The sequence below is a fragment of the Impatiens glandulifera genome, chromosome 2 (assembly GCF_907164915.1).
Source record: "Impatiens glandulifera chromosome 2, dImpGla2.1, whole genome shotgun sequence".
In the NCBI taxonomy this organism is placed as follows: Eukaryota; Viridiplantae; Streptophyta; class Magnoliopsida; order Ericales; family Balsaminaceae; genus Impatiens; species Impatiens glandulifera.
Window position 1 is genome coordinate 5,803,410 of NC_061863.1, and position 27,321 is coordinate 5,830,730.

The following is a 27,321-nucleotide window of genomic DNA, read 5'->3' on the forward strand; positions in this document are numbered from 1 at the left end:
AATTTCCCTTTATTTTTATTAATTTTAAATAAAAACACATATTTGAATAATTAAATAATCAAATAACCTATATTTTTATCCAACTAAATATTTTTGAATAAAAAAAAAAATCAAAATCACTTTTTCTTCTTCTTCTATTTAATCAACTAGATATAGAATTTTTCGTGTGATTCACATATATAAAAATATAAAAAAATTGATTTTTTATAATAATATATATATATATATATAATGTTTAAATTTTTTAATAAATCTCGAATAATATATTAAAATAAAATATACATAAACGTTATGGACGGATAAACTCACAACTGACTCAAGTATTTACTTTTATATATATATATATATATATAAATTAATCACAATTACCCAACAATCCAGAAACTTTAAAAATTAATTATTATATATATATATTTATTTATTTTATTAGTTGTATAAAAACAATTTTCATTATATATATCAATATTTTTATCCAATAAAACTATTTTTACAAATTTCAACATAATAGTATAAGCTGAATCCAAACTATGTCATATGAAGAAAATCTATTTTTTTTTTTACAATTTGGTCATTTGTGTTAAATTTAATCAATGTTAAGAATTGTGTTTTTAATAATTAGACAAATGTTGTAAATACAATGAAAAACAATTCTAACTCTCTATATATATTTGTTTTCAAACTTGAGTTTATGTAATTTGGAAGAAGATAAATATAAGAATTTTGTAAATACAAAGTTTAAAAGGGAAATAAAATAATTTGTAATTAGAAATTTATCTCTCTTAAAATAATTCAAATTTTTTTTTGTTAGATTATACATTTTTTTAGTCACTTAAATCAATTTTATCAATTTATAATACGTAAAACTATAAATTAATAATTAATTAAAAAAATATGTTCAAACGTCTTTAAATATCAATTTATTAAAAAATGTACGTAGACGAACATTTTATCAATTTGAGAAAAGAAAATCAAATAACTAAAATTTTGATAGTTCGAAACTCATATGACACAATTCAAAGTTTGAATCACATTTGATTAAAATTACCTAAATTCGAGTCACATATAATAATTGTGCAATTATTCTAATCATCAAATTACTCATTTTATCGATTAAAATATTAAATATTTTCCCTTTATTTTTATTAAATTTTAAATAAAAACACATATTTGAATAATTAAACACTCAAATAACTTATATTTTTATCCAACTAAATATTTTTGAATAAAAAAAAAACAAAATCACTTTTTTTCTTCATTTAATCAACTAGGTATGAAATTTTTCGTGCGAATTCACACGGATAAAAATATAAAAAAATGATTTTTTTTTATAATAATATATATATAATGTTTAAAATTCTTAATAAATCACGAATAATATATTAAAATAAAACATACATAAACGTTTTAAATTTATGGACGGATCAACTCACAACTGACTCAAGTATTTATTTACTTTCAAATATATATACAAATTAACTACAATTCTTGACCCAACAATCCAGACACTTTAAAAATTACGTATCATATTATATATATATATATATATTATATATAATATTTTTATCCAATAAAACTATTTTTACAAATTTCAACATAATAGTATAAGCTGAATCCAAACTATGTCATATGAAGAAAATCTTTTTTTTTTTTTTTTACAATTTGGTCATTTGTTTTAAATTTAATCAATGTTAAGAATTGTGTTTTTAATAATTAGACAAATGTTGTAAATACAATGAAAAACAATTTTAACTCTCTATTTATATTTGTTTTCAAACTTGAGTTTATGTAATTTGGAAGAAGATAAATATAAGAATTTTGTAAATACAAAGTTGAAATAAAATAATTTGTAATTAGTCAAAGTTGAATTTGAAAGGGAGTTACTAACTTTGACTCAATTTTTGTTTATTATTAATGGTGATAGATCATCATATTATGTTTTGTTTAGATAAATTTAAATCCAACTTAATAAGTTAATTATATTTTATCAAAATAATGTATTCCACCTTATTTTAAATGTATTGAATATATCAAATATTGAGTGGTTTAATAATATTTTAAATATACTATATAAGAAGAACAACCGGTGATGATCATCAGATACTTAATTAACTAGCAATCCCTAAATTTGATCTTAGAAATTATTACTCAATCCCATCTTCGACCCTTGAGTATTCGAAACTCAACCAATACTCAAAACCCAACCCCCATTAATGCAACTAATTACAAATTTTACACATCTATAAAATATTTTTAGATTTACTAGAAACGATGAGAAGACCTACAAGAGATCACTGATAAATAAAATAAAAAATAAAAAATGGATTGTTGCGAATATAGATTTTATTAAGATAAATTTTAAGTTTTAATTTGTTTAGATTGAGAGATATATAAAATAATATAATTTGATGATAGAGATAAATAAATGTAAGAGAAAAAAATTGAGATTGATTAATGTTCGATGAGAAAAGACAAAATTGTGGAATATAGGTGAAACAATAGTATATTAATCTAAATTAGAGTACAAATCTACCATATTACTTTCATTAAACAAGGAATGAGTACAATAATTGCATTTTAGGATGGAGAGGAAAGTTTTTAAAATTGATCCTTGTACATTTAATTTAGATTGAAATTGTTTATTTTACATTTAATTGGATATAATGTTCTTTATACACTTAATTAAATTTGAAATATTTTTATATACATGATTTTGTTTGAAATTATCGTATTGTACATTTAATTTGGTTTGAATTTACATATTAAACATGTAAAATTATTTGAAATGTTATAACACCGTTACTTTGAGTTAAAATAGACATAAAATTTTCATATACGTGATATATCAATTTTTTTTTCTAAGTTTTATTGTGCGCAAAACTCTCACATTCGTCTTTAGATTATTTCTTCAGCTCCATTCTTAATTGACGATGTAGTTGTTCTGCTCTAATTTCAGACAATAATGTTCTAGATTAATTAGACGATTAACAATTTCACACATGCCCTCCTCCACTTTTTTTTTTTTACATCAACTTCAAAATAATTCAAAATTCATTAGTACGATTTTAACTTTTAGGGGTTGTTCGGATCGGGGTTTTTGAAAAAACCTAGAGAGGGAAGAAAGTAATGATTGGTGATGATTTTGAGGAGGTGATGATTATTTTTGGTAAAAAGACTTAAAGGGTATTGATATATATGAATAAAATAAAAAATAATAATTTAAAATAGAGGGTATTTTAGTATTTTGGTTAATAAAATGAGTGATGTGATTGTTGAGAAGTGATTGATTGAAAAACTGATTTTGGATGATTTTTTTAAAAAATCTAAAGAGAACAAGGCCTTATAGTATAACGAATTAGTGAAATAAGATGAAACTTGAATGTTTTGAATGGGACGGTCGGACATGACATATACCAAAAAGAGCGGTTATCTCACTAGCCTCCCTAGTGAGAAGGAATATAATTTAATTTAAAAATGAAGTTAGTTTGTGAGTCGAAATAAGCCCTAGATATGATAAACGTAACCTAGTTTCAATATGATAAACGTAACCTAGTAACGAATAATTTAAAATTAATTATTAAGAGAGTTGAGATTTTAACCATAGAACAAGAGTTGTTCATAATTGGAAGACTTAGTTTCTTCATTTTGTATAAGTTTGAAAGAGTAACTTTTCTTAAAGCTTGTGGGGAGTTCTTATTCCATGGATTGATTGAAGAAAGTCAATGGAGTGATAGTGAATATGTCAAAGGAAAAAATGATGTTAGTAGAGAATTTGGGATTTAGGGAAAATAATTATATGACATACTCGTATGAGAATACTTAAAGAAAAAAAAATAGTAGAAATAGACATCCATTGTACTTTTTCTAATTTGACAATTACAACTATATAACGTGGCATTACTTGAAAAATTATTTTATTTTTCGGTCAATTAGGTTGCGCCAATCTCAACTAAATTCTCTATTTCAATCCTTTCTCGTCTATAAACAAAAATTGATTGATTAATATATTTTTAGGGTCGATTGTATTAGTTAGTTATTTAAATTAAATATATATATATATATAATATATTAATGTTATAAATTTAGTTTCTAGTAGTACGTATTGTTTTATTTGAGAAATAAAATTAGTAAAAGATTTTATTTTTTATTTTCATATTATTTGTTTAATTTTTAATAATAAAATGTCAATTTATTTTTAATTCATCGTGAATTTTATCTCTATATATAATGATGCTTAATTTTCAAAGTGTCTGGAATGTCGGGTCGAGAGTTGTGGTTAATTTGGATATATATGTGAGAGTAAATTAATACTTGGGTTGAATTGTGGGTTGACCCGTCCATAAAATTAAAACGGTTAAAAATAAAATTAAAAATGCTATAGATATATTTCGAACTTGCAACCTAATAAAATAAAGTTAACTCTTTAATCAACTAAGCTAATAAGACTTTATATTTTAAATTCAAAACCAAATTTGATAAACACGGGACATTCTTTATATATATATATATATATATATATATATATATATATATATATATATATAAAATGATGTTTGATTTTCAAAGTGTTCGGATTGTCGGATCGAGAGTTGTGGTTAATTTGGATATATATGTGAGAGTAAATGAATACTTGGGTCGGATTGTGAGTTGACCCGCCCATAAACATAAAACGGTTAAAATTAAAAAAGCTATATGTATGTTTCGAACTTGCAACATAACAAAACAAGTAAAACTCTTTAACCAACTAGGCTAATAAAACTTTATATTTAAAATTCAACACCAAATTTGATGAACGTGGGACATTTTTAACAATATAAGTTCAACTTTTTAACTAACTAATATATATATATATATATAATGCTTAATTTTCAAAGTGTCCGGATTGTCGGGTCGAGAGTTGTGGTTTAATTTGGATATATATGTGAGAGTAAATGAATACTTGGGTCAGATTGTGGGTTGATCCGCCCATAAATTTAAAACGGTTGAAAATAAAATTAAAAATGCTATGTGTATGTTTCGATCTTGCAACATAACAAAACAAGTAAAACTCTTTAATCAACTAGGCTAATAAAACTTTATATTTTAAATTCAACACCAAATTTGATGAAGATGGATATTCTTAAAAATATAAGTTAACTTTTTAACTAACTAATATATATATATATATAATGCTTAATTTTCAAAATTTCCGGATTGTCGGGTCGATAGTTATGATTAATTTTGATATATATGTGAGAGTAAATGAATATTTGGGTCATATTGTGGGTTGATCCGCCCATAAACTTAAAACTGTTAAAAATAAAATTAAAAATATTATATATATGTTTCGAACTTGCAACATAACAAAACAAATCAGTTCTTTAACCAACTAGGCTAATAAAACCTTATATTTTAAATTTAATACCAAATTTAATGAACGCATGACATTCTTAACAATATAAGTCTAACTTTTTAACTAACCAATATATAAAATGATGCTTAATTTTCAAAGTGTCCGGATTACCGGGTCGAGAGCTGTGGTTAATTTGAATATATATGTAAGAGTAAATGGATACTTGAGTCGGATTGTGAGTTGATCCGTCCATAAACTTAAAACGGTTATGTGTATTTCGAACTTGTAATCTAACAAAACAAGTACAACTTTTTAATCAAGTGTAATTGGGAAGTGGTTTGTCGAGGGAGAATAGACCGATAACAATTGAAAGTGATTAAAAAATATAAATCAAACATTTGATTGATCAAAGTGTGAGGTCATGATCTTAAATATTAAAAAATATGAATCAGATATTTGATATACCAAAATAAAAGTGTAAGGTCACGAGATTAGAGGTTCATTGGAAAAAAAATATGTGATGAAATATGTGAGAAAATGAGTTATTTTACTGAAGTGAACAAAATGTGAAATGAGAGTGCTCTATTTTTTATTTTAATATATTATTTGTGATTTATTAAAAATCGTAAACATTGAAAACATATTTTTACAAAATTTTTAAAAATTTATTTTGTTTATATTTTTATCCGGTGCATCGCAATAGAGTTTTCCTAGTTATGTAAATGGTGTAATGATTTATGTTGTCGTAAATTTTTTCTAGAAGGAATAAATTCGGGTCTTATAAAATAATCTCATATAAGTCTTAATAAAGTTCAATAATTATTCATGGTGGTGGTGTCATACTAACTCTCTTTTATTTAAAAATAAAAAAATTCAATAATTATTATATTAATTTTTGATATAGAAAAATATAGCTGTACAATTCATCACTGAATTCTGATGCAAAATCTTATGATAAAGTTTTATTTTACAAGGGTGTAAAGTAAATTTGAAGTGAATCACAACATGTATTACAAAGTAACTAATATAATATTTTTGTTTTTTTAAACCAATATAGTTTATATATCTGAAATTTAACCTCTATAAAAATGATAAATAGTCTTTTAAGGCTATTTGAAATCACTTTTTTATTCAGACAATTAATTATTATTTTTTATTATATATTTAACTAAATATTCTTTCAAATGCAAATTTATATAATGAAAAAGTTTGACGAAAATTCAAAAGATGTAATATTACAAAGTGCAATGTTACAAATACATTTATTCTATAGGATATTAAACAAATAAAAGTTTTTATAAAGATAGGAATGTGACCTAACATGATACCTGTAATCGTAATCGTAACCTCCATTCTAACTTTAACTTTAAGTGTTTTAAGTAAAAATACCTCTTATAAATCAATATTGTCATTTAAGTTACTTTATCAACCCAATATAATAATAAAAATTTTAATTGGTATATTATTTAACTACTGTATGACTATCATTTTTTTTATTAAGATTTATCCCTTTTATAATTAGATAGTGAAAATCAAGCTTGAAGTTTTTGGTATCTTAATTACTTAAATATTGAGTTATCTAAATGAATTACACCTTATAAGTTACAAGTAATAATTTAATATTTTAAGGAATTAAAGAATCAATTTCTGGAGAATGTAGGCTAAATTACACCTTTTTAATGTTTATTTGCCATTTGTTTAATTGTGTGGGTCTACATTTGGAGGTTATAACAACTATCTAGATATATGGTATAACATTGATATATTAAAAGTCATAAATAATTTAAAATGTTTTAGAATTTTTTTAGAGATATGGTATAACATTGATATATTAAAAGTCATAAATAATTTAAAATGTTTTAGAAAATTTTGGAAACTAGGGATCCAAATTTGTCTGACCATTTTGATCCTTAATAAAGGGTTAAGAATTCTCACACTCATCACTACCCCCAAATAAAAACCAAAATCACTATTTCATTGACAATTTAAAACAACATAACATTATTGTACATAGCATTTTTTTTGTTTCATTTGAAACAAAATAATTAGGAAATAAGTCCAAATGAACCAACATCAAATGCTTTTAAGAAATCAATAAAAAGGATGTATGTGTACAAACATATTTTACACTAGAGTTTCGTTTGGTTCGAAGTTTTTTTTTGGTAATATTCGGGAAAAAGCTTTCGCGCTATATCCTCTATACCCGTTCAAAAACGATCTTTACTTTATAAACTTGATTTTTTTGAAAATCGCTTGTATAACATTTGAGTCTTAACCGTTTATTTTTCGGTCCTAGTCATGCTTCTAGGTTTAACGTTATTTAAAGTATTGAAACATCAATATTTCAATTTTAGTACATGTTGCAGATGCTAACTAAAACAGAAATACATGAAGAATATCAATAATTTTTAATGGCATTAGGGTTTAGAAATAAACACTAAACACACTCTTATTGAAATATTTTTGTGGAAATATCTCATAATATTTAAAATGTATTTTCTAATTTTTTGGGATTTTTAAAAAATGATTTGGGGTCCCAAAAATAATTTTGGATTTTGAAAAGTGGAACCAAACAAGCCTCAGGACTAGAGTCCTATGGTTCGGGTCTGATTTTATCGGTTGGGGTCTGAAGACCCTGGTATGGGCTCAGGAGCTCTCGATCTGAGTAACAGACTCCCTTGGTCAGGGTGTTAAGGACTCGGTCCTTGGTTGAGGATTTACCGATCTAGGTGTAGAAACATATCGGTCCTAGACTAGCCTTGTGCTAAGTTTCTCGGTCGAGGTGTATAAACCTCTTAGTCCTGGGCGAGCTTTGGGCTAAGTTCCTCGGTCCTAGACTTGGGAGCTCTCGGTCCCGGGTTTGAGAGCTCTTGGTCCTAGGGTTCGACCTCTCGGTCCTAAGTCTTGGGAGTTTTGGTTCCAGACTCAAGCCTCTCGGTCCTAGGTCCTAGGAGTCTCGGTTTAAGGTTTGAATTTCTCGGTCGTGAGTTTTGGGAGTCTCGGTCCCAAGTCAGACCTCTCGATTCTAGGTCCGAATTTTATCGGTCATATGTGAGAATTCTTAGTCAGATTTCTCGATCCTAGATCTCGGTCCTAACTCAAGAACAACGGTCCTACGTCTTAGTCTTAGCTTATTTTTGTCGTTCCTTGATCTCATTCCAGACTGAGAATCCTTAGTCAAATATCTGGGTCCTAGGCTAATAAGCCTCGGTCCACAAGAACACAAGGATCCAATTTTTAAAATTTACTTTTTAGCTCTAATTCTTTAATCCAAAATCTTGGGTAGCTTCACAAAGCTCATAGGAACATGTTGATCATCATCTCAAGGTATCAATCGACTTGGATGATGATCAATTTGTTCAAAATAGTTTATGATAAAAAAATTGGGATTTTGATTTTAAAGCTATTTTGAAGTATAATGAGCTATCCAATAGCTTATACTACATATACTTGGTTGACACCAAAATAAGAACATTGTCCGTTCGTTTTGACCAAATCAAGAACTCAAAATTTTCATTTATTTTGAAATTTTTGATTTTGATCAAACATGATCGGGATGGATCAAACATGATCCAAGTAGTTGCCCAATATCATTACAATCATGTTGGAAAACTTTCTAGACTATGATTTAACATAATTAACCCAAGAACAACAAACCCGTTTTTATTTTTATTTTTGAAATTCAAATTTAGGTTTTTGTTATTTAGATCGATTGATTGGTTATTTCCTATCCAGATAAATTCTAAATGATCTTAGGATCAATATTCAACCATAAAACCATATGAACAACAAGCCTACAAGCTTCTATAATTTGAAATATAAAATTTCAAATTCAAACTATAAATATAAATTAGAGGGTGATTGAAATCTTACCAAGGATTGGAGAACACTCCTTGATCATTAAGGAAGCTTTCAGGATGCTTAGATCCAAGATTCAAGGTTTAAAATAGAAAATTCGAAAAATCCGAAAGCTTTGAAGCTTTAATGGCGGAATTTAGTTTTCTTTGATTTGAAGGTTTTGTGTTGGTTCCTTAGCTTCAGAATTACTTAGGGGCTATTTATTCTCGTCCTAAGTCGGTTGGGGGCGTCGAGTGGCCTGAATTGGCCAAAATCTATTAATGGCTTTTGGTTGCTCTTAGTAGTAGTCGCCAAAATAGGGGTGATTCATCCATATTTTCGTAGGGGAGAATAATCACCATCATAGGGTGATCATTATGGGCTTTGAATTAGTTAAAACCATTGACCATGACTGAGTTCCAAAAAACCAAAATCAACACGGTTCTTCAGAGCTTATTTGCTCAGCGTTGCGATGAAGACGAAGATTAGAGGCCAAAACAACGATGTTTCATGCGCGTCCTGGCGTTCCGTTCACGGTCTGTTAGCGGCTAGGCGTTTCGTTAGGTTCGGGCTAACGGGGCTAACATCCAATTAGTTTATAGAGTACGACACGGGCGTGCGTTCCCTCCGTTACAACCGGTTACGCGGGCACGTCTAGGTCGTTGGATGAGTTCCCAACGCTCATTTGATGGCCTAGTTTTCGGTTGTAGTTTATTTTCCCGGTTTCAGCTACATCTGTTCAGGAATTCATTTTTATTTTAAAACCTTAAGAGTTAGTTTAAAATTAATTTTTCTTTCACCCTTTTAACTTTAATTTTGATTTTTTTAAATACATAAAATATTAAAATAAATATGACAAATATTTTACCATCTTTTTTAATTTTTTTTAAATTTAAATAAATAGTTCTTTTAGATGAATTGGATACAAAATTCATTCTAAATTATTTATTTTTGTCACTTAATTTTTTAAAATTTTATTTTGATACATTATAGGTACAACATTTATCTCAAATAAATTTATTTTTTATTTTGGCCTTAATGCTTTATTAATTTATTAATTATCACAATAATTAATCATAATTAATTGTTTTAAATAGGTTTTCGACCATGGGTTAATTATTTTGATTTTATTTATTTAAAAATAAATTAAAATAATTATTTTAATATTATAAATTGGAGTGTAGATTTTTAGTGCTTACAACTATAAATTCGCTAATTTATGTTTAAAATAGACCCAAATTTCTCTTATGAGTAGTATATTCATTTTATTTTTTCTATATCCTATTGCGGTCAAAGTTTTCATTCGTCTTGAGATGATTTTTTAACTCAATTATCAAACTACGATGCATCTATTATTATGTTCCATTTTCAGACAACGATGACAAACTAAGACAACGACAAAATTGTTACTCATATATTTCCTATATATTTAGGTATTTTGTATTTGTGTTGTGCCCAAAATCATCTAAGCAATACAAAATATTGATGTTAAAAAGGAGAAAGATGTACGATATTTATATAGTTAAAATGTAAATAATATGATAAACATTACGAGATATAAAATATGATATCATAATACGAAATCCGTAATATAGTTGAATCGGCTGGTTAGACAAGACTTATATCAATATGACGATTGTTCCCTTTGTAAGAATGAATGTAATTTTATTTGAAGACAAAATCAATTCATTATTCAAAATAGTTCTAATCAAAATCTAAGAAACATACCTTAAATTAGCAATTTCAAGAATAATTAAATGTACATGACATGAAGTAATTTCAAACAAAAATAAATGCCATCAATTTATAACAAGATAATGTATAGATATATTTAAAATTTAGTTAAATTACAGTGGAGATTATACCATTAGCAAGAAGCAAAAATTCGTTTCAAAACAAGTTTCATTTCCATTTAAATGAATGAACATGATCCCTAAACATGATGTATATTTAACTTTTTGTTGTTTTAGTTGTTATTTTATAATTTGTTGTTAAATAAAATTGAAAATAATATGATATTTTAGCATTTAAATTATAATGATGTAGACAATATTTTTTTTATGCTCCAACATATATTTAATTACATTATAATTCACTAGGAAACCTTATTTTGAGAACTAATAACAGGGGAAATTCCAGAAAAGGTCCGCGCCTGCTAATGTTGGCAAAAAGGCCCCTTTTGCCCTGCGAAATGTCAGAACTACCCCTCGGGCGCCAAATTTTATGCTCATTGACGCGAATTGCCATTCACGCGATTTAATCTAAATCGCGTGATTTCATTAACGCGTTTTAGATGAAACGCGTGAATGGCAATTCGTGTTTTTCAATTAACGAGAATTCCAATCCACGCTTTTCATCTAAATCGCGTTGATCAACTCACGCGATTTAAATGAAATCACGTGAATGGTAATTGTTAGGATCGGGGACGCCCTTGGAGGACCGGGGGTGTTCTCCGGTTTCGGTTAAGGGTGTCCGCTTGCAACACACAACACACACTAGTTGGTGATAGTCCGGTTAGAGACTAAAACCTTTCTCAGCACTGCACAACCTGTCACAGACTCTTGAACCGGGTTCAAGGGCGGAAAAGTCTGTTTCAGGTTGAAGCAACGTTTGCGACTTTTAGATGATGTTTAAGGAGGAGGGTGTTTAATGAAGGTGAGTGACCAGTTTTGGACGTATGATTGGTTTGCGGTTTACGGTAAGACAGCGGGAAAAGAAAGCGAATGAAAGAACACAAGACAAGGAAATTTGTTTATGGATGTTCGGAGCAAACCCTCCTACGTCACCCCTTCTTCTCAGGTTATGAGAAGGATCTCCACTAACTCTTTAGAGTTACAATGACACTTCCGGTCGAGCCCAACTTCGCTACTCGCCGGTTACACCAAACTCACGCTTTGATGTAATACAACACAACACAATAATCACACACAAGGATTTCCGGTTTGACTATACCGGTTATAAACTATAAGACTTTATCTCTCTAGAATTGAATGCTTTATAACTTTGTTTTCTGTAATCCGTTACTTGCAGAACTGGCATTTAATGAAGACGATCCATCTTCCTTTTATAGCTGAAAGTAGCTAACGGCTACTTTCTTCTCTCTCTTGCGGATTGGTTGATCATTAGCACGCCTATCTGCAGAAGGATTGCTTGCACGCTTCAACTTCCTCAACACCTGGCATTCATGCAGGTGACTCTGAGCAGATGATGACATAACCGGTTTTCAGATTGATACACGTGTTGAACATCCGCTTCCGGTCGTCAGCATCGGATCACCAAGGCATCATTGCCTTCCTCCCATGCTTCTGATCGGATCCGATCTTCTTTTATTCTTTCGAGACACGTTTCTTCCGTCATAGTACGTCACTCTTGAGATTTGAATCTTCTGACTTTTGATCTGTACTTTCCGGTTTCTGTGTCTTTGTGCATTATGATCCGGTTGGAGTGTAATCTTTTATTCTTCGTTAACCGGTTGGAGTGTAATTATTTCAAAGTAAGCCTTTCTTTATCAGTGGTGAAACATCCGGCACTTCTGAAAACCGGGAACAAGAAGCCTCTCAACCGGCTAAGGCTCTGGACATCGAGCAAATCAAGCAAGTAGTGGTGGAAACAGCTGATTCGTGCCTTGGGAACTTTCAAGCAGTAACCGAAGAAAGAATCTCAGCGGCTGAAGATAAAATGGTAAACTCTCTACAAACTATGATGGATACAACTATGCAATCAACAGTTCAAGCCATGATTACCGAGTCTGTCAAAGCTGCAACCGCTCCACTTTTGGACATGCTGCAAGCAATGGCAATCCAGATCGGTGAAATGTCAAAAGTTCAAGTCGGCTCAACCCAAACACAAATCGAAAAGGATGCTGAAACCGCACGGAAACTACAAGAAGAAGAGATTGAAAGAGAACGGCTACAGAAGGAACTTGAAGATAAGGATCATGAGCTTGCCCAACAATGCAATGAAGAGGAGCAGACAAACGTTCAGGAACCGGCACAGGGTCAATCATCCCACTCCATGAGTACAAGAAACAAGAACAAGAAGAAACGGAGTGCCATTAAAAACGTGATGAAGCGGGCAGAACTGAAGACAGCCGAACCGGTTGCATTGAATGCGGAACCACTGGATGAAGAAGAAGCAAGAAGACGTCTGGACAAAGAGCTGGAAAAGGAGCAAGACAAGGGGGGGTCATCCAAGCCTTAAACTCTATTTCCATAATTATGTCTTTGCTGTGTTTCAGAACTTGGTTACTTTTGCTATCTTTTATGTTTTTCAAACATACTTTCTATGTTTTTCAAACATACAATCTCACTTATTTCTATTCAAAACATACACTTATCAAAAATCAAACTCATATTTTTCAAACACGTTTCTCTCAAAACAATTGAATTAATTCTCTTAAAACCGGCCATACATTACAATTTTTGAATATTTATTCTAAATAATCAAAAAGGGAGAAATTGATAGAAAAATTAAGTAAGTTAATTTTCTTAAAACCGGCCAGACATTACAATTTTTGAATATTTATTCTAAATAATCAAAAAGGGAGAAATTGATAGAAAAATTAAGTAGATTAATTTTTGGAACCGGCCAGACAAACTAAACAAAAGTTAAACTTCATGTGCAGGTACTAAACAAACCGGAACCGGAAATCTGGTGTCAAGAACTGGTTGCTACAACTTCAAAGAAACCGGCTTCAAGTGATCAAGCCGAAGGATCACAGGAACCGGCATCTCTATCTCAAGCAACCGGTTAACGAAGAACAAAAGATTTCCGGTTCCGGTTTGTTTAGTACCTGCACATGAAGTTTAACTTTTGTTTAGTTTGTCTGGCCGGTTCCAAAAATTAATCTACTTAATTTTTCTATCAATTTCTCCCTTTTTGATTATTTAGAATAAATATTCAAAAATTGTAATGTCTGGCCGGTTTTAAGAAAATTAACTTACTTAATTTTTCTATCAGTAATTCACGTCTTTAGTCTTATATATAACTTTTTGGCCCTAATTTAAAACAAAATCTCCCCGATTCTCCCTCCCACCTCGACTTCCAAAACCACGTCTTCTCAACTACCGACTTTCCATTCCGACTTCCTTCAACATCGATTAAGATCATCGTTCCTCAACATCGTTCCTCGTCCAATATCATCGACTTTCCACCGTCTCTTTGACATCATCGTCTTTCCACCGTCTCTTCGACATATTCCGGTGAGTTTAGGGCTTAAGGGTTAGGGTTAGATTTTGATGTGTATTATGCCGTTTATATTGATTGATATTGATGTATTTAGGGTTTAGGGTTTGGTTCTGGTTTCGTTTATGTGTGTAAATGCTTTTAGGGTATATGACGAGTATTATATCAGTGTTCTTATTCTGCATGCATGTATTTCACGTTTATTCATTCATTTCTCCTTTAAGAAATGGCATTTTCGTGTTTATTATGTTCTTGTGAAGAAATGGTATTTTTGTGTATTCTTTGACTGTGTAGACTTAAGCTTTAACTTTTGCTGCTTTACTACACCTTAATAGAATGTCAATGAGGCAGGATGAGTTATTATATTAAGAAATGACACATCATATGCTTAATGTATTTAGAATTGTCCATTACTGCACCTTAATGTATTACTGCACCTTTACTGCACCTTAATGTATTTAGAAATTTGCAAGCATTTCTCAATGGTTAATTCGATTTGCTTACTCCCATGTTGTTCCTTGTTTTGTAAATGGAGTCCACTATAATACCCGAGTTTACTGGGAGGATATCTTGGAAAACCAATATGGGAAATATTGCGGCCAAGTTTGCGAAAATGAATCTAACTGAAAGGGTAGAGGAAACCCAATTCAGATTCTTATTCAAAGGGCACCCGTTACTGCGGTTCTCAGGAACGATTATACACCACATGCTCCTCAGGAAGTCCAGCTCAAATTCTATGGAGATGAAGTTCCTTGTGAATGGAGAAGAGCTGTGCTTCGGGATGAGGGAGTTTGCATTGGTTACAGGTCTGAATTTTGGGAGATTCCATACGGAGGAAACGATTTTCAATCAGGTTGAAGAATCTCCAACTTTGGTTCTTAAATATTTTAAAAGTATTCCACTTATTAGAATAACAGACCTTCATTCAAAATTCCTGTCCTGCTCTGATAGGGAATATGCATGGAAATTGGGGCTGGTATACCTTGTTTCCCATTATCTCTTTTGCCCTTGACCCGAAGAGGATAATAAATATGAAACTCTTCAGCATGGTCGATGACATCGACACCTTCCTCAATTTTCCATGGAGAAATGTGTCCTTTAGAGCAACCACGAAGGTGTTCTTGTTTTGAATTTGGCCATAATATTCATCTTGATGTGATATGTGCACGCACCGTGGTCAGCTTCTGGAAAAACAGCACACAAGGCATTGGCGATGCTTGGGTGTCTATTGGATACGAACACGAGATCATCAACCAATCCAATTGCATCTCTAAGTTTTTGTATGAAATAAGTCCAGGAGTTGTTATTCTCTAAATCAACAATGCCGAATGCAACAGGATAGAGTTGTTCATTCGCATCTAATGTTATCGCCACCAATAGTTGACCTCCAACCTTGTGCTTAAGAAAACTGGCATCGACGCACAATACTGGACGACAACAGTTTTTGAAACCCCTAATTGAGCAGCCTAAGGACATGAACATATACCTGAAATGACCGTGCTCATCCGTCTGGATGTCTGTTATGGTACCCGGATTGTTCTTCTCCAACATGTACAGGTATGATGACAATTTACCATAAGAATCTTCTACAGTTCCTCGCACCGCCATTAGGGCATTTTCTCTAGACCGCTAAGCCTTATTATAAGACAACTTTATTCCATAAGTAGTCTGTATGTCTTCCATTATTTTCTTGGGCATGTGGTCATGGTGATGGTTCATGTACTTGCTCTTCATGCATTCCCCAAACACCCATGCTGGTGCTTGCCTTTGATTCTCTTGCCTCGTCACAATTGAACACGTATGATCTTTTACGAATTTACGAATCTCAAACATTTCCGAGGAATTTACTCTGACAGCACGCAGTCTCCACTTGCAATTCTTATCCAAACATTTCACAACCCAAAGTTCTTTTTTTGACTTCACCACTTTGAATTCAAAATGATTAGTCATCGCATATTTATATAACCTCAGTTGAAGTTCTTTTTTTTCTTAAACAAAGAACTGACTTCCAATCCGATTCCAGTACTTACTGCCTCATGTATAGGATTTTCACTACTTGGTATGTTACTAGCAACCCATTCACTACAGCTTGGTTGAGTACGAACAATAAATAACATTGTTTTGTTGTGTACTAGGAACCCAAGCACTACTTGGATTTGGATTGGTACTAGGAACCCAATCAGAACTACTAGGTTGGGTAATAGGAACCCAATCATCATCAGCATCATCCCCCACATTCAGACGCAAATGTTCATCTTCAATGTCATTTTCGAAGAAAACCTCACGCTGCTTCGGGAAGACGCCAGGGTCATCAATTTCTGGAACCGCTACACTTTCTTGAGTTAGTAGTGACTTCTCTACTAAGGATACACACAATGGAATGCGGTTGTGGACTGAAACTGCTTCATGTAAAAAGAACTCCACATCCACATCTTTTTTTATATCAGTTATATAAGAAAATTTGGCAATCATGCCAGGAGCATTATGATTGGCTTGAAGCAATAAATCATATCTAGATTTGTCAACATCGGTAGCAGAATAAATTAGATCAACTAATTGGGCATAAGTAGAATTTGGGGGAACAATCATACCGCTGTTTGACTTTGCAGAAAAATGAGTAAGATCATCCGTTGTTTTCCACTCTCCATCAAAGTAAAGAAGTACATGTACTTGAGCTGTAATTGAAAACAGTTCAACAACATCACAAAAATTGAAAAAAGTTCAACAACATTACCATAACCGAGAAGAGTTTGCTGGTAGAGTTTCAGGAAATCCAATGCAGCAACTTTTTTCATAAGTTTGCTTCAATGAATCTAATGGGATAAGAACTCCCTATCCAATAGGTCCATTGAAGCAAACTTGTGGTTAATTCTTGGCACATTGTATCTCCACGAAACATACCAGCAAACTCTTCCTCAATGCTTAATTCGCGTGAGTGGGAATCAATAAGCGTGAGAGAAATACGCGTGAGTTAGCTACACTATGCCAGCAAACCCTAAACTTTAATACTAGAATAACAACATAGTATTGATTCACATTCATTCGAATACAACCTAGCTAAACTATAATTTTACTAACCTAGTGTTCATAATCACTAAAACCCATAAAATAAACATACCCATTTTGAGAACGAAGAGTAGTGGGTCACGAATTCAAACGGAGAGGTCTCGTGGTGTCGTTGTAGTCGTCAGCTGCTGCTGCTCGTGGTCGAGTTCTTTAGGGGAGTACGGTTTGAGGGTCGAGTCGGAGTGGCGAAAGCGAGAGAAGAGAAAAGGGGAAATTAGTGATTCGTGGTTTTCTTATAAATTAGGGCACAAAAATATTATATACGATGAAAGACGAGAATTGCAATTCACACGATTTCATCTAAAACGCGTCAATAAACTCACGCATTTTAGATGAAACGCGTGAATGTCATTTCACGTTAATTGAAAGACGAGGAATGCCATTCACGCATTTCATCTAAAATGCATGAGTTTATTAACACGTTTTAGATGAAACGTGTGAATAACAACATTGTTCCTTGTTGTTTGAGTTATGTTCTAAACCAAGAAAGAGAATATGCGTGATTATACACAATACGCGTGTGTTGGATTGTTCTTAATAAGCATAAGTTATGATACTACATTCAAGCATTATACACAATATACGTGAGTTTGTAGTATGGTGTATCATTAAATCGATTAACTCACCTAAATTATAAGAAAGCCAACAATAACTGATAACTAAGGCATATTGTAATAAATCAACAAACCATATTGTTAACAAAAGTAATAAACCATAAATAAAAGAATATTCAGTAATACATTAATGATGATAAACCACCATAAATAGAAGAACAATAAGTATTGTTAACAAAAGTCTAAACAGCTCCAAATTAAGTAAGCAAATGCTGCAAATCACAAGCAGCAACAGATTGAAGCAACCTTGTATGAGGAACAACATGTTCATCAAATATTGATGACATAACAGCCACTGTCTCAAAAAACCAATTGTCGGGAAAAACATCAAAATCATTTTTCATTGGTCGATTCATGTTGTCTATCTCCAAATATACTATTATAGTTTTTTCATCCCTTGGCTCAGCAAATGGATAATCTGGATTATCCAATTCTTTAATACTACCACCTCCAGCAACTATTAACTCAATGAGATCCTTTTTGTAAAGTGGGAAGAAATTCCCTACAAATATAAAAATGTAACCGTCGAACAGTTTCGAAAGCTGAAAAACAAACAAACAAAATAATTTCAGTTATCAAGCAAAATAATAAAAGTACAGATATGAGGAATAAGACCAAACTCACATTATTCAACAACTGAAGTCTGCCATTTCTAGGACCACCTTGGGCTCCATGATTATCATGTTTAACCTCATAAGGTTCCTCGTCAATACAATTTTGGGTTTTCAATGATGATTTTATCCCTACACAAAACAATTTTTATTTTAATTTAACAGACATATGTATGAAACAAATCGTGTTAACAGAGACTCACAATCAATAGTAAGGACCCATTTCCCGTTCAGAATTGCCTTCAATACTTTTTGAGTTCGGCCGCATGCACCATTAGGATCAGTGTAAACAATAACACGAGTTATATATTCTCTCCACTTCGAAGACACCCTTGCACCAAAAGTGCGAGCAAATTCAACTATCAACAACTGTGTAAAACAATAATATAATGGTTATTACATTAAAAACTAGATAATATGGACATAGTAGAGAGAATAGAATATACATTATCTTCAGGTGATAATTGATTGTGACATAAGGTCATAACAGTGTTTGTTGCCTGCATATTATAAAAAAAAGGAGTTTTGTTATTAAATACATAAATATGAACATTTCAATTCAATATAACAACCATTTTATTGAACGAACTAGGGTTTAAGGTTTGTGGTTTCATAACTAGGATTTTATTGTACGTACCATTTTGTTGAACGAACTGATAAACCCGGTTGTGGTGGCGGTCGTGGCAGCTCCTGATCTAAATACTACAATATCCATCAATATAAACAGCATAATATACATCAAAAGCTAAACATACACCAATATCCATGAATATAAATGGCAGAATATACATCAAAACCTAACCCTAAACCTAAATACATCAATATATATAGGAAACGGCATAATATACATCAAAACCAAACCTTAAACCCTAAATACACCAATATCCATGAATATAAACGGTATAATATACATCGAAACCTAACCCTAAACCTAAATACATCAATATATATAGGAAACAACATAATATACATCAAAACCAAACCCTAAACCTAAATACATCCATATCCATGAATATAAACGGTATAATATACAATGAAACCTAAACCTAAACCTTAAGCCCTAAACTGACCTGATGATGTTGAAGAACGATGATGTTGGAGGGATCCCGATGATGTTGGAGGAATCCCGATGATGTTGAGGAACAATGATGTTGAGGAACGATGATCTTGATCGATGTTGAAGGAAGTCGGAATGGAAAGTCGGCAGTCGGGTGGGAGGGAGAATCAATCGGGGAGGTTTTGTTTTAAATTAAGGCAAGAAAGTTATATATAAGACTAAAGACGAGAATTGCAATGCACGTGATTTCATTTAAATCGCGTGAGTTGATCAACGCGATTTAGATGAAAAGTTTGGATGAGAATTCTCGTTAATTGAAAAACGTGAATTGCCATTCACACGTTTTCATCTAAAACGCGTTGATGAACTCACGCGTTTTTAGATGAAACGCGTGAATGACAATTCGCGTCAATGAGCGTAAAATCTGGCGCCCGAGGGGTATTTCTGACATTTTACAGGGCAAAAAGGCCCCTTTTGCCAACATTAGCAGGCGCGGGCCTTTTCTGGAATTTCCCCTGTTATGGGGCCATTTCATCAAATTTCCCGAACTAAGAATCACATCATCAACCCAAAAAAAAAATTCTTAGTTTGTCTATGGACTAAGCATAACTAATTAAGTCCCAACGTCTCTATTTATATAAAAAGAAAATGATAATTGTCTTGTGAAAAATATAGATCCGGAATCAAATTTGGATTTGAACCAATTTTTTTTTAAATATTTAATTTAGATAAAATAATATTATGAAAATAACTTAATTATAAATATATTAGTAAATTTAATAACATCTTTCAGTTCAAATCAGTACCACTCTAATTTTAATTGTTTCCATACAAACTAAATAATTTTAAATTTATAATGTAAAAATGCATAAAAAAATAATATATAATTTCATAAAAGATCTTTCTTATTCCATTTTAGAAATTTTTCATCAGCTTCAACTTAAAATATTTTTAATAAAATTGAATTTAAAATGTTTTATATTTATACAAAATTTCTAATAATTCAAACTATTTTAATATGAATGAATTTCTTAGAAATCTAATGCATTTTAAACCCTCGAAATATATGGGCTGGGCCGACTCCAGGGACACTAGTAGGGGTGTTCATCGGTTCGGTTTTCGGGTTATTCGAGTTTTCGGTTCGAGTTCTTCGAATTTTTATTTTTTTTAAGTAAATTCGAAAACCGAACCGATTTGAATAAATTCGAATTCGGTTTATTCGAATTCGGTTCGAATTCGGTCGGATATTCGGTTTAGACCAAATATAGAACATCACCTACCCATAAGATAATTTTTTTAAAAAGAGTTAACAAAATAAATAAGTTGTTAAAGAGATCTTATCTACTTAAATTATAAAAAACTATAAATCACGCAAACTTAGCTTAACGTTAATATATATTCGACAATTAAACGACGAAAGTAAAATAGTGTCGCCGACGACAATATATGGCGGTTGAGACGTGTTCATAACTAGAGAAATGGAAAAATGAATTAGGGATTATGAATTTAATGTAGGGATCTAGTAGGAGGTCTATGATAATTTAATATAAATATGTAATAAATTATATAATATATAATAAAAATAAATAATAAAAATGAATTCGGTTTTCGGTTTGGTTTTCGAGTTGAAACCTAAACTCGAAAACCAAATCGAAAACCGTATTTGAATTCGAATCGGTTTAAAATTCGATTCGAAAACCGAAAATGTATTTCGAATTCGGTTTATTCGAATTCGGTGAATTCGAATTCGGTCGGATATTCGGTTCAGACCAAATATTGAACACCCCTAGACACTAGCAGACCGCCCATTTATTTATTTTATTTTATACTAAAAAAATAAAAATAAAAATTTCTCTACCCCACTTTTTTTTTTTTTATATATATATATATTTCATGTGAGAAGCTACCACTATATTTTTCTTATTTTAAATATGAATATTTCTATTATACTACTATATTTATAAGTGATTTTTTTTTTTTTAAATTCTAACTTTAAAATATTTTACATTTTTATATATTTTTATAAAGTGTTAAAAAAAATTAAAAAAATAAAATTGCATAGAACTACAACTATACCCGATACTATTGTTAAATTAAAATTTTAAATCTTCATTTTACACAATTTATGTAATTCTTTAATCAATATTGCTTAAAACATTTATTTTTTCTTTTATGGGTATCAAAATATTAATGATAAAAATATTTTGAATAATTTTCCAAAATCAGAAAGAAAACAAATTGAAAAAACAAAAATACAAACTTACTAAAAAAAATGAACTTATTTCCTAATAAAATTTATGTTGAAAAAATAACTCATTTCTTCAAATTAATACAATTTAATTATTTTATTTTTAAAGAAAAATAATATAAAAAATAAAAACCGAATTGATATATAGGGCTTCAAAACCAGAAGGCGGAAAACCACCATAGGAGAGACGAAGACGACGTCGAAAAGCAAAGCAGCGAATCCAAAGCTATAGCCATGGCTTCTCGTATCTTATCGAAATCCAATCAGGTTTCTCTCTTGACATTTCTTTGATGCTCGAGGAAACTCTACAGGGACTGAAATCTGGTTTAATACTAATCAGATCTAGTTTCTAAATCAATTCAATGATTGAATATGAATTCTATTAATCCGATCATGATTGCTTCAATGACCAGTTGTTGAAGTTTATTTTAATCGTTTTTCTTTCTTTTATGATTGATTATGCAGTTGAATTCTGCTGGACGCATACTTAATCAGAACTATGCTGCATCTTCTCGTTTATTTTCCAGTGGAAGTCCTCCTAAAGTGCTCAAGGGAGATGGTAACAATATTTTTGTTTATTTTTCATTTGATAGGTTTTTTCGATTGAGGAATTCCTGGTTAAAGCGTAATGCATTTTTTAAATCTTCATTTTACACAATTTATCTAGATACTAAATCTATTCAGAACAAAGGCATTATTTTTCTTGTGCTAGAGGACCAGGTGACAGTGCAATCAAAGCTTAAAGTTTGGTTATAGAATTGATTTTTACCTGAAATCTTCTCTGAAATTAGTTTATGTTATGTTTTTATATCTAGACATGTTGATTTGTCTGTGTTTTTTGGGAAATATTTTATTATCTAGAATCAGAGAACATATGGGTCTCATAGTGATCATTATTTGGAATGCACAGAGATGTTGAAGAACATTTTCCTAGATGTTAAAAGGAAATTTGAGACTGCCATTGGAGTACTTCGGACTGAAAAGATCACCATTGATCCTGAGGATCCTGCTGCCGTTAAGAATTACGCAAATGTGATGAAGACTGTTAGAGAAAAGTGAGTTGGTTCTTTGCTATTTTAATCTGCTAGAAGGTTGCAAAAACTGTAGCTTCTTAATGATAGAGAATGACTTCTATTCAATTGGCATAGTTTAATCTCCATTCATGTCTTGAAGTTGGAATATCTTGTGCAAACTACAAAACCTTACTCCAATTTAGGCATTGTTTGATATGGATCATTCAAATCATTAACCAAAATATCCTATATTTTATTTGATTATGTATTTAACCCCTGATGTATCTTTTACCCAAATAACCCGATTTTGAATAACCTACATCAAACAAGGTTATTTGGAAATAACCACTTGGTTATTCAAATAATCCTAGAACAAACAAAGTTTCCAGCACTATAAATATTTCACTGGAGCAAAACAATGTTGTTATATGTGGATGTAGGAGGTTGTTTATTTCACATGTTTAAGCATTGCATGTGTTATCACTCTTGAGCTTATGGAGGAAGTTAATTGATCCCATTAAACCAGCTTTGACATAAATCACCAGCTTCTAAGTTGAAGTGGATATATCAATATGCTATCATCTTATGTACCTTCATTATGTTTGAGTTGATATGTATATTTACCTGATTTATCCTTGGTGCATCTTCTTGCGCTGTATGACTCTTTCAGGGCAGATTTATTTTCTGAATCCCAACGTATTGAATATACCATTCAATCACGTACACAAGGTATCCCAGATGCACGTACGTATCTTATAACATTGAAGGAAATAAGGATCAGGTATTTATCATTCTTTTCCTTCAAGTATTGAATTATAAATCATCTCTTTCAAGTATTGAAATTATAAATGTTGAAATTATATTTGCCTTAATCTTGTTTTTATTAAATGTTGAAATTATAAATCATCTCTTTCAAGTCTTGTGTGAAGCTGTGCAGTAACCACTTCTCCAGGGTAGCTCAAGTGGTTAGCGTATTGAGCTTCAGTTGTTGAGATATCAAGTTCGATTCTCAACTGAAAACACTTTGATTGAATTGGGGAAGTTAATGGTGGTGGGAGGTTGTACTAACACTCCCTCCAGGAAAATAAATAGCTTAAAAAAAAAGCTGTGTACTGACCATTTTTCCTATGATATAATTTATGATTAAGAAAGAAATGAAAAATTGTTTACCAACCCTCTTTCCAAAATCGTAAGATTTGAAAATAGAGAACTTGTTTTCACCTTAAACATGTATGTATTTTTTGTTTTGTTTATTATTATTAATCTTACAAGTAAAATCTCCATACTTACATATCCAAAATGTCAGTATTTGATATTTACATATGATCTTCTATTCATCTCCAGATTTTCTGTTCTTTCATTGTAAGGAATTTCTCCCTCAAGCATCAGTATTTTGCAGGAGAGGTCTGAATGATGAACTTGGTGCTGAGGCTTTGATGATGGACGCATTGGAAAAGGTTGAAAAAGATATTAAAAAACCTCTGATGAGGGATGATAAGCAGGGAATGGCTCTACTTACAGCAGAGTTTGATAAGATCAATAAGAAGTAAGCATCAAAACCTATAAATGGAGTATTAGTGGCTAGCTTCCGTTGATCACCCTCTTGCAAAGTCAATTCACATCTGATTTATGCATATTTAGCAATTAGCATATTCATCCTTTCAAAAGTCATATACATTTGGTATTTTTTTTGTGTATTGCCATATGCATTTGGTATTAAAAGTGCAGCTAACTAGATACACCAGAAATTGTGCCACACCAATGATCCAACCAAGTGATTATAATGAAATTTTGACAATTAGTAGATATTTTCAAGACAGTTTGTTTTTATCCCTTACTTAGCCCAATCCGACAGCCGGAAGAATTGTAGATGACTTTTTAGGCGTATTTCGATCTGAATCTTGATCTTCGCTAGTTTCCAAACGTGATCACACCTATATGTGAAGTTTGGTCGAAATGTGATTTCAAATGAAGCCAATTAGTATTTTCCCTAGTTATACACTTGTAGATATCTTGTATTGTCAATGCAAGCATTTTCAACTATAAGTGAAATGAGATCTTATGCTTCATACAGTTTTGTGTATACCTGAAAGAGTAACACAGTTAAATTTGTTTGTGAAATAAGAAAAAGTAGGAAGGAGGAATGCTAACATTTTAGCATGACATGTGTTTGCAGGCTTGGATTTAAGAAAGAAGATCTGCCAAAGTACGAAGAAGAGCTGGAACTTAAAATTTCCAAAGCACAATTGGAATTGCTGAAAAAGGATGCTATTGAGGCTATGGAAACACTAAAGAAAAGGTACATGAGTTTTTTTGTGCATATGTTGATTTTCATTTTGTATATATAATAATTTGTCATCATAAATTCTAAACTGGTAGTAAAAAAAGTTTTGCTCAAGAGACCAAAGGTCTCAAGTTCGATTCCCACTAAGAACGCCCCTAAGTTGAAGTGTGATCATGACTGTGAGGGTCGTGTTGACTTCTTTCAGAGAATAAACTCGTTAAAAAAATATCCTAAACTGGTAATAGTCATGAACTAAGAGAGACAGATGTCTTGTGTTCGATTCTCAATTTCTCACTGAAAATACATTGATTGAGGTTGGGGTCATGATTGTGGGATGCTTTTAGCCTCTTCTAGAAGAGAAACCCTAGTCTAAAAGAAAAAGAAACAAAAACCAGTTTTTATGGTAATTATTTCCTGAGTAGTTTATTCTTTTTTGACATCTCATATTCCATTTTCACTAAAAATATCTTGATTAAAAAGTTTGGGGTCATGATTGTGGGATGCTTTCCTAAGAAAATTAACTTGGTCTAAAAGAAGAAGAAACAAAATCCATTTTTTATGATAAATATTCCCTTTGAGTTGTTGAATATGCAAACATCTCTTACACTTGGATCTTGCCAGTGTCTTGTTTGATGCAATAAATAACCCTTTATTCTGATCATCAATTAAAATGCAAAGGATATTTTAGTCATTCAATTCAAATAACCCAAAACAATTTATTTTTCCATCAAACAAAGATTTCTTTTTTCTTTTCAAATAACCCTACATCATAGTGATTTTGAATGTGATTGCTGGTGTTTTGAACAAGAGATTGGGTCTTTGTATTACTCAAACAAAATTCTAATCAGGTGTGATTTTTTCAAGCCTGACCAATAGATGAACTATTTTGACACTTTCAATCCAAAATAGTTACTAACCCGTTAGCAAATTCCTGTTTATACGACAATATGGAAGATTTATGTTGTGTTTGCTTGTGGTTAACGATGATTTTTTGTTAAATTTTGTAGGGAGGAATTTAAGGATGAGGAACCAGCTGATGTGAAGTCATTGGACATTAGAAATTTCATATGAAAGTTTTAAAACATTCATATTCTACTCATTGAAATATTGCACATTTTCTTTTATTTATTTTGATTGTAAACAAATTGTTTGATAGTTCTCTCTAATGAGGAGGAAGAGAGCAAACAAAATAATCAATTTCCTGAAGTATTTCTACTTAGGTATTGTAACACATTTAAGTGTTAAATATACTTTTGAGCTGTTTGTTATATTTATAAGTTTATTTTTGTTTATGTATTTAGATTTTGGTAGAAAAATGATTTTTTTTTATCAACCTGACAAAAATATATTTTATTTTAATAAAACCTTTCTACTCTTTTCACTAAAATATGATAGTTTTTCTTTTAATAATATTTTTTTTAATATTTAGAATGAAAATAATTATTTTATTCTTTGTGATACAATATTAATTTTTAGCTAAACCATTGAATACATAAATATTTCAATATAATTTATCTCATTATGGTTAAATTTTTACTATATTTGAAAAAGAATAATATTATATTTTTGTTTGTTCAATAATTTTTTAATAATTAATTATTATTATTTTTTAAATATATTATATGTATATTTTTATTATTTAATAAGTATTTTTAGTGAATTAATAAAACTAAAATTTTAACCTCAAATCTAAATATAAATTGAATTAAGATTTTTTTTTTTTGTCTTTTAGATAAAATTCTTGTATAATGTGTTGTACATTAAATATCTCTTTTTATATATATATATATATTTTGTTATTTAACTACCGTATTTAAAATAATAATAACAATTATTTTTATTTTTATTTTTGTTAATTGAAAATATTTATACAATAAATCTAGTTATATATAGTTTTTTTCAAATATTATTGTTGATGAAGTGCTTATATCTTAAAAAAAAAGATTAAAGGTATTATTTAATACTATTTGTTTATGAAATGATAAAACTAACTGATCAAACAAATATGGCAACAAATGAGCCTAGTTTTTACCTCAAATCAAACTAAACTTGAGCTCGATTCGACTAAGTTTCTATTG

General features: G+C 30.5%; 1 protein-coding gene across 1 annotated transcript; it reads left to right on the forward strand.

Annotated features, from left to right (window-relative positions):
- The first annotated feature begins 22,089 nt into the window (after window positions 1–22,089).
- Window positions 22,090–26,539, forward strand: LOC124926262 (probable ATP synthase 24 kDa subunit, mitochondrial). The gene is made up of 7 exons (XM_047466457.1): window positions 22,090–22,213; window positions 22,412–22,505; window positions 22,857–23,001; window positions 23,630–23,740; window positions 24,359–24,505; window positions 25,136–25,258; window positions 26,251–26,539. Exons 1-7 carry the CDS (start codon window positions 22,181–22,183, stop codon window positions 26,312–26,314), a joined length of 717 nt encoding a protein of 238 aa, XP_047322413.1. The 5' UTR covers window positions 22,090–22,180; the 3' UTR covers window positions 26,315–26,539.
- Window positions 26,540–27,321: the final 782 nt, after the last annotated feature.

Coding starts and splice junctions, on each gene's coding strand:
- LOC124926262 (XM_047466457.1), top strand. CDS start 22,181: ATGGCTTCTCGTATCTTATCGAAATCCAATCAG. Junction 22,506..22,856: donor TAAAGTGCTCAAGGGAGATG/GTAACAATATTT, acceptor TGGAATGCACAG/AGATGTTGAAGAACATTTTC. Junction 24,506..25,135: donor TTTGATAAGATCAATAAGAA/GTAAGCATCAAA, acceptor ATGTGTTTGCAG/GCTTGGATTTAAGAAAGAAG.